Source organism: Metopolophium dirhodum, chromosome 1, assembly GCF_019925205.1.
Source record: "Metopolophium dirhodum isolate CAU chromosome 1, ASM1992520v1, whole genome shotgun sequence".
NCBI lineage: Eukaryota > Metazoa > Arthropoda > Insecta > Hemiptera > Aphididae > Metopolophium > Metopolophium dirhodum.
The window spans coordinates 99,997,918-100,008,164 of record NC_083560.1 but is presented as its reverse complement, the minus strand read 5'-3'; the positions used below and the strand labels follow the sequence as shown (position 1 = coordinate 100,008,164).

The following is a 10,247-nucleotide window of genomic DNA, read 5'->3' as shown; positions in this document are numbered from 1 at the left end:
TTTTTATACAATGTGGGGCATTTTTTCACAAATTATAGATTTTAGGGCAAATGTTACATCCAAGTTTGGAAACAAATTTAATTTATTAAAATCTAACTTTGGATTTGGACTATTAGTAAAAATTTATATCATTTTATCGCGTTCCGATAAGATTTACTCTTTGAGTGTTATATATTGATGAAACGAGTGCTCTTTCAGACATACGTGGATCATACACGCTTATCGAGTGTTATATTTATAAATTGTATAGAATAAATCCGATAAACAAGATTAAATTGACATAGACATTAGACCTATTGATTGACGTGCTTATAGGAACTATTGTCAGTAGTGTTTCGGCATTCACCGTCACCATTTAACCGATATTTTTCAATTTTATACGATTTTAAACATGCCGAAAGCAAAATCGTCTGTAAGTAGCTGTTTACACAGTTATGTCAATGAATACGGGAACAATATTTTTTCTAGTGATGGTGAAGTGTTATTTTGTAAAGTGTGTAATGTTAAAGTCTCAGCATTGAAACGATATACTGTAGAACAACACATAAGTCGAGAAAAACATACTCGGGGAGTTGAGCGACAAAAAGAAAGCGAAAAACCAAAAACTCAATTATTGCTGACTGATACAAGTATTACATCAAAAAAATCGTCATTTAATTTGGAACTATGTCAAACATTATTATTAGCTAATATTCCGCTTAATAAATTAAACAACGAACACTTTCGAAAATTTTTAGAAAAATATATTAAAGTTGATATCCCAGATGAGTCAACTTTACGTAAGAATTATGTTGAATTATGTTACAATGATACAATGCAAAAAATTCGAGACTACGTTGGAAATAAAAAAATTTGGGTCAGCATGGACGAAACAACAGATGTTGAAGGGCGATACGTGGTAAATGTCATTATTGGGACTTTGGAATTAGAAAACGCTGGAAAAATATTTTTGCTGCATACCGACGTTTTGGAAAAAGCAAATAATTCAAAAATCGCCAAAATGTTTGATAAATCTATGTTTATACTATGGCCTCTTGGTATTAAACATGACAACGTTTTACTTTTTTTATCTGACGCAGCTCCATACATGGTAAAAGCAGGAAAAGTTATACAAAACCTATATTCCAAAATGATACACGTAACTTGCATGGCACATGCGGTTCATAGAGTGGCTGAAGAAATTAGGACAAATTTTCAAGATATAAATAAACTTATATCAAATGTTAAAAAAGTATTTCTGAAAGCGCCATATCGAGTAGAAATTTTTAAAACTATTGCTCCCGGAATTCCTTTGCCACCTGAACCCGTACTCACGCGCTGGGGAACATGGATAAATGCAGCAAATTATTATTGTGAGCATTTATCTGATATAAAAAAAGTGATTCTGGAATTAGACAAAAATGATTCAGTCGCAATTAAAGACACAATAGAACAAGTGTTAAACCCAAGTTTGGAAACAAATTTAATTTATTTAAAATCTAACTTTGGATTTATACCTTCGGAAATAACTCAGTTAGAGACGTCTGGGATGTTATTATCAGAGTCAATTAAATGCATAAAAAAAATTGAGTCTTTAATCCAAAAAGCTCCAAATAAAATCGGACAAACAATAGCAACCAAAATGGAGAATGTCATTTTAAAGAATAATGGATTTAAAATTGTAACTAACATCTCTGAAATGCTAGATGGCAAAAGCGCAAGAGGAGAAGATATTCCAGAAGATTTAACTACTGATGACATGACCTACTTCAAGTATGCACCCATAACGTCCGTTGATGTTGAAAGAAGTTTTTCATCATACAAAAATTTATTAACTGATCGACGTCGTCATCTTTTGTTTGATAACATCAGACACATATTAATTGTACAATGCAACAATGCAATATGAATATTATTATAACATCAACATCCCAACACTAATAATAAAAATATTTTTAATATTATTTTTTTTTATTTATATTTTACTTTTTAATTTATTTTTAATATTGAAATTTATTTATACCCATATCTCTAATAAAAATTATTATTTATAAATAAGTTTTTTCACTTACTTAATTAGTATTTTAGATAATTTTTAAGGTCATTTTTTGAAGTTTTTAGGGCATTTTCGCATTTTTTTTAGGGCTTTTTTGCATTTTTTTCAGGGCATTTTTGTGTGTTTTTTAGGTCATCAACATCCTAACTCTAATTATTACGTAATTAGTATTATATAATTTTATCGTAATAGTATATTGAGTTTAATTGAAAAACTATAAAATTATTAGTTAATAACATAGTAAATTACATAGTAATAGGTAATTAAATCTCTTAAGTTATAATTATTAATTAGTATCTAGGTACATATAAGTATATAACATATTATATATCATATTTAATTATTGTACATTTATTATAAAATTAGCATTATTATTTCATCATAATTGTAAAAATGTTAAGATTACCTACTACCAGCGACGTATTTTCAATTTGTTTGTGGGGGGAGGTCTACAAAATAAGTAGCTTTATAATATTATAAAAATACATATGAGTAGAGTTCGGGACTAATTGTTGCACAAAAATTATCAAAATATGCGGTCTTCAGTAATATGCAGCTAAATTTGTTTACTTCTTTTAAAAAATGCATAAAACATATTACAACTTTGGAAATAACAACTCAAAATTCAAAAATACATGAAAATGCAAGAAGTCCAAAACTTACATATAAGTTATGAAAGTTATGAACTAATAATTATATTACTCCACATTATTCCATTCTGGGGGGATACGAGACCTGGGACACCCCCCTCCCACCCGAAAATAAGTTGCAGCCAACTCCTATCACATGCATTATATATTAATTTGTTGTATTAAATGTTTTTGATGCTACTTAAATAAACAAAATAATTAATAAGTGGGAACTTAACTGGTACCTTAATTAGTAATTAATAATTACCCACACAAATTTTATCCATCCAAATTAGTATTATTAATATTAAAAGTGTAGGTATAAAGTATTCATAAATGGTTGCTAATTTTATACTTATGGTTTCTGTAATATGTATTGCAGTCATTATTATAATTTATATGTCATTTATAGTTTAAATATACTTGTTTGGTTTAAAGAGATTTAGTTTCATGTAGAATTTAAATTTTACCATAAACCTAATAATATTTTTTATAAATTAGATGTTTAGACATTTTTAACCAATTGTTTAGACCAAATGTTAAGACCAACTGAATTGGAAGGAATGATTTTGGAACAACAAAATCGCATAAGGCAGATGGCAAGAGAACAGGAGAATGCCTTAAATGTTGTTATTGGTAACCATACTATAATTATTCATTAAAATGTTATTTATATTATTTTTTTAAGTATTATATTATAATCTAGATGAACCAGATTTTGTATTGGAAGGTTGTTTTAGATTCATTGCTAAATATTGGAGTTGTAAATTCACTTGTTTTATTTAATAAAGTAACTAATTCTAAGATGACAATTACTACTTTTCGGACAATTTTAGCTGAAAACTTGATAAAAAAAATGATATAATGCCTCCAGAAGTTACTATGAACCATGATTTTATTAAAGCTGGAAGAAGTAGATGTTTTAAGTGCTATAAAAAAATGGTATCTGAAAAGGGTAGGACATATACACAAAATCATTCAATAAAAGTGTATACTAAATGTTTGGCTTGCAACAAATATTACTACCAAATGTGTTCATAAAATTAAAAAATAATATTTTTAATATTATTAAGACTAGACTGTTTGTCCATAGTTAATTAATAGGTACTCAAAAAAAAAGGATAATTTTTGAGTTTTTTTTATTGCATGTGATATTATTATTATTATAAATGTTGAAAAGTAAATCAATTTTCCAGACATGTATTTTCTTAAAAAAATGTTAAATATTTGTTATTTTTCCTAAGTCGTTTTTTCTCCTAAAAATATTTTGTAAATGATGACTAGTCAGTTGACAATACATTTTTTATTTTAAACATAATATTTTGTGATACCTACATTAGAAAAAAAAACCTATGTTTGTTATTATCTATGTTATTTTATTATATGATGTTAATCATTTTTATATTAGTTTTAAGTTTTTTTATTATGTGATAATTAATTATTATTATAAAATATGTGAAATATTTCAATATTCCTAGACATGTTACTAAGTTCTAATATTATATTTTGTTCAAACGGTGATCAGTTTATGATGTTATTTTAAAATTTGTTTTTTTAAATAAATAAATATTCTATTATAAATATTCAAATTTGTTAAGTGTTTCAAAAATTATATCATACTACACATTATTATTAGTAGATAAGTACTATGAAGATTTGATGAATTGAGGGGTAAATTTGGATCTCACTTTGTATGGAAATAAAACTAATTAAAAACCGAAAGTTCCACCCACGCCATGAGTTCCTATTTTGGATCTCATCCATAAACAATAAAATAACACTTGGAAAACATTTAAAATAAATTTGAAAAGATATCTACAAATTTTGAAATAGATAGGTGAATTATTTTTCGAAATTTTTTTTTGAATAATTCAACAAAAAAAACCCTTAGCAGTGTGGATACGGAGAGGTGAGATCCAGTATGGGATCTCATGGAAGTCAACCTGATATAGACAAAAAGGTTACTTACTAGTGAGAAAAAAACAAATATTATCGCATTTGATAAGCGCTGATAACATGTTTGTATAACATTGTATATGTGAATTTATACATAATCACGGGTGGTTTACCTACGCACACCGCTTGTATTCCTACTACCTCTTGGGCACTTCTCAACAATATTATATATTTTTTTGAAAATATCGAAAAACTTTTTTGTTAATAAAGGATATGGCATCTATAAAATATTTTGCTTTTTACAATTGGTTAACTCGCTTTGACGTCGTAATTTTTAATTTTCTCAGTGGAATGCTTGGAGGGCCGTAAAAACGGGAAATTAGTTTTCGGGAAAATTAATATCAGAACGATAATTTCTATTAACCGTATATTTCATTAACACTATTCAACAAGACTTTTATTTAATGAAATTATTTTTTTCAGAATGTTATTTTTTTGGAACAATAATACCATTGAATATTTTTATCAGGAAATTATTTTCTCGAAAACCGTTTACAAAGGATTGGTGTATAATAGAATTATACTACACAGAATGGTACGAATCGGGACAGTATTTCAAATTACGGTAAAAACAGAAAATTATCTTCATAACAATAAAGTATTTTATAGAATCGTACGAATCGGTACAGTATTTCAAATTACGGTAAAAACAGAAAATTATCTTCAACGATTTGTAATTAACAATAAAGTATTTTACAGAATCGTACGAATCGGGAATCGGGATGATATGAAAAAAACTATACCAATAAACCATGGTCGTAGTAAATAGGTTATTACCATAGACCTTATACCAATAACATACAAGGTCTATGGTTATTATACTGTTATCATTTATAAATTAGTGATAAAAACGGGCGTAGGTAAATTACTGTTTTTCAAAAGCAGTGAATTGAGTCCCTTGTATAAAAGTTAAAGCGGTGAATTGAGTCCCCTGTAAAAAAAATGAAAGCGGTGAATTGAGTCCCTCGTATATTATTAGACTAGTTTTCAAAATTACCTATACGTATAATCGCGCGTAAACAAATAGTTGTGAATCATTTCACGCAAAGCTGAATAGTTTATTTTATACTTCACATCCAAATATTTATATTTTTATTGATGCACTCAAAGAAATCCAATCTAATACATATATTCAAATAAGAAGTAAAGAGCTATGCAAAAAATCAAAACACAACATAGAAAAGGAGAATATATTAAGAGAACAAATGACGAAGTACAAAAATAATGAAATTAGTAGACTTCAATTTATTAAGCTCGTCGTATCATTAAAATATTTACCCGTTTAATATCAAGAGTATTATTTATTATTATTATTAGGTATTGAAAATATTAATTTTTATATGTATTATGTATTATTCATTTAAAAGTTGTCATTGATTACCTATTTAATAAGCATTATTAATTTACTAGAGTAAATATTTTATAAGGGACTCAATTCACCACTTTCATTTTTTCACAAGGGACTCAATTCACCGCTTTAACTTTTTTACAGGGGACTCAGTTTACCTAAAAATAATAATATAGGACTCAATTTACCAAATCCGATAAAAACTACTGGTTTGAATTTTAAATTCAAAAATTAATTTGTGTTCTAAATTCAGTTTGAATATGATACTAGGCACAAGGCATAACTAAGGGGTCAAACAAACATAATATTAATGTTTTAATGTGGGTAATATTTATTAAGTTGAGAACACTGAATAATATGCATTTGTCAACATGTATACCCACCGGTGTCCGGTTGTTGCTTGTTCGATCACTATTTATTTATTTGACATATAATTGGGGTTTATTTTTGGTATCGTGGAAGACTTGAAGACTACGCATGAATTAGTGCACTAATACAATACATGTATTGACGTATTGTTTATAACCTATGTATAATATTATGTGTTGTCACTTTTCAAATATTAACGGGATTGTCAAATGTGGCGCTACTTCATTTTTTACCTGGGGCACTTTATTCTTATATACGCCACTGAATATTCAAGCAGAATTAAGTATGTAGCTTAAGGTTTTACTAGATCATAGTAAGCCTAAGTCTATTATTTATGTATAAATTATGTAACAGCAACACTAACGCCTAACGGGTATAGACAGACTTGAGTCTATTCGAGCTCCAGTTTAAATTGCTGTTTACTTAATATACAGGCAACAGTAAAAACTATGAAATAGTATTCATATTTCCTGTTCAGTTATAAAATATATACAAATTACATTTGATGTATACATTGTCCCTATTTATGAAAAATAAAATGTTTAATTTTGGATATTATAGTAAAATGGCTTAGAAGTAGATACCTATTAGGTATACGTTTATTTTTCGTCATCACTGATATCAAACCTATAATATATTATATACTATACAGTCAAACTTGGTTGACCCGAAATCGTTGATACTTCAAACTTTTTCCAAATCCCTAGAATTTCCTATTCTAAATTATCCAAGAATAAATCGAACTTTTTGGCTGGTCCCTACTCACTTTACCTTCCAGATCTAGTCAGACTGTATTGGTAAAATATTAAGATTTATATGTTGTTTTGTGAGTGTAAAAAATAATTATATATGAAGTCATAATTTTAGATTTTTACATAATATCTTAATAAAAAGTTTATAATTAACTGGTTATATTTTTATAGGTGCCTTGAACTTTGAAGTAACCGACTGAATATTGAACGGTTTTTAATGTAATTAAATATATGCACATAAATGTATGCACACTTAGGTCCGATTTCACCAACGTAATTAATCGCGGTTAAAGTTAACCAGAGTTTTAATCGGCCGAATTTGGCTGGTTAAATATCTGTTATCAGCCGATTAGCGTTACCGTGATTAACTGTGTTGGTGAAATCGGACCTAAGTGTGCATACATTTATGAAATATGTTACTTATTATTAATTAAGTAATTACTGTTTCGTTTATAGCACATTTAAATGAATTAAGTAAAAAATCACACATTAAATTTGATCAATTGGAACAAGGGCATTCAGTACTCGGCCAATAAAAGTTAAATATATAGCGAATTCACAACGTATCAGTATTGCTTCATCTCAATTAGACCTAGGTATTTTAAGAGTGAATGAGTTCCTTTTACAGTGCTGTCACACAACAGAAAGATACTTAAGAGATGAGCTTAATTGGCAGATAAATGTGTTAGGAGGTATATTTAATTCAACAAATTTGAGAATATTAAAGTACACTAATATTTTTTATTACTTATTAGTATGGTAAATAATAATATATTATAAAATATGCATAGAAGTTACATCGGAAAATGACCACGATGACCACAATGCTACAGCCATTCATCAGTTGAATAATTCAACAACCACGGATAATAATGTGATAAACGAACATAATATTATCCCTAATAACATAGTGCACAATGATGCAACCGAAGATGAGATTTTTGTAGTTGATTTTCATAACATTTCAAATTATAGCAATGGTACATTACAAAATTAAACAGTCTTACATTATTTATAAAACTGAAATTTATTATAAAGTTGAATAGTATTATTAGATAATATTATATGAAATAATTATATTTTTATCACTTTATAATGAAGTTTAGTAAATATATAATATAGCATAACATAATTTTATTAAAATATAATTTTTATAGATTCAGATAGGTCGAGTCATGTATCAGGCCAGCAACAACAAGATTGTATTATAGACAACGAAAATGACTATGTGATTCCAGAAGATATGGACCCAATTGAAATAGAATATGGGGAAATAATAGCTGCAGAAAGGGAGGAAGAGACAGCATTTGCCATATGCACATTACGATTGTAATGAACCATTGCAACCATTGCAATCACTTCAACCAAACCACCAAACTTGTATAATTTGTAACCAAGAAAGTATGCATGTATGCCTTGCGGACATAAAATTCTATGTGGAAGTGAAGAATGTTTGGCTGGGATTCAAAATAACTGTCCAATTTGTGCAGTTCCTCTCATTCTAATTATGAGAGTGTATGATTAATGTTAAGTTGGTGGGATTTTTTTTTTTTTAAAAGTATAGTTTATTAAGATGTACTTTCTAATGTATATTATTCTATATAATATTATAATATGTACTACCATACAATTTGTATTATAGTGAGAATGTCAAGTGGTAAACATATTTGTTGTATGTTTGTCACTTGATTAATAATTATTATTTAGCAATTAATAACTGCCTAAATACATATCTAAATTTTTTTCCTCAAATTTCTATTTCAAGTTATAATTTATTAATATTGTATTTAATTTTTCTTTCGTGTACTGCAAAGTTTTTTAAATATATAAATTATCTATTAACATTTAATTAAATGTCAGATTTGATGAATTATCTTAAACAATAGTTAGCATTTGGTAGGTACCTAAAAAACAATTATTACTTAATTGTAGGTACATATTTATTTAATTTTATTAACCTACATAGTATGTATACTTTATTTTAAAATTAATAAATTAACCTATTATAACCTATTGTGTAATATGTTAGGGGATGTGTATATATATAAATGCTAATAACTAAGGCATGTACTGTCGTTGTCGGATAACTTGGCACACAGAAGAGAATCATCAATTATAAATAAAAATCATCAATTATAAATAATATTGAGCAATTCGGTTAAATTATATCTGTTATAAATATTTTATAATGATTGTTGATTTATTGAGTAAATAACATTGAATATAATGAACCACCGGTTAGCAGTGTTTGTGCTAACATACAAAGTTATCTGGCAACTTACAAAATATTTAATAAGGTATACCAAATTTTAATTATTAATATCCTGCCATATATGTACATACTTGCTTTTAAATGATATAATATAATATGAATAGAGGAATAATGCTATTACTGGATTCTGTAGTGGCATAAAACGAACATCTTGTAAGTTATGCTAGAAAAGTCACCTTAATAGGTATGTACTTCATAAGTATAAAATAAAAATAGTAAACATGTTAACTATATAAGGTAATAAAAGTATAGATAAACACATTAAAACCATATAGTACAACCAATTAGATTAATTAACAGTTAATAGGTACATTACTTTTTAGTAAATTAATGTGATTAATAAATTTATTTTGTGTTATCAGTATTCAATATTATCACAATAAATGATAATGTACAGCAGCTGTTTTTTGGGTTAATAATTGTTACCATAAAATAATATTATATTATTTTCTCATATATTTAACAAATCCCGTAAAAAAACTGTCCTGAAAAGTACGGATCCTTCCCAATATTAATCCCAAAAAATACCATTTTGTAATAATATTTTCTAGACATAACACTTAACCCATTAGAAACTTTCCTGGAAAGTACGGATCCTTCCCAATATTTATCCAAAAAAATGTTGTCTCAATTTATATAATTCATTTAAAGGATACTTCCCACGACTTATCATTCATTCATCAAAGTTATTCCTTGATAAATTCTGTCCAAAATAGTACGGATCCCGGTAATTATTATCCTGATTTTTACGCGGCCCCGAATGGCTTTGCCCGTCAAACGGTATATTATCAACATATTTCTGTATAGTGTAGTATAGAAGTCTGTAGTATAGACCAGACGCTAATCAATACTGTACTTGATAAGTGGAGGGGGTGGGGAGGTAAAC

The 10,247-nt window shown here is 27.3% G+C and overlaps 1 protein-coding gene across 1 annotated transcript; it reads left to right on the top strand.

Moving 5' to 3' along the window:
• The first annotated feature begins 257 nt into the window (after positions 1 to 257).
• On the top strand, positions 258 to 1,990 carry LOC132936506 (uncharacterized). The gene has a single exon (XM_061003240.1). It carries the CDS (start codon positions 392 to 394, stop codon positions 1,886 to 1,888), a length of 1,497 nt encoding a protein of 498 aa, XP_060859223.1. The 5' UTR covers positions 258 to 391; the 3' UTR covers positions 1,889 to 1,990.
• Positions 1,991 to 10,247: the final 8,257 nt, after the last annotated feature.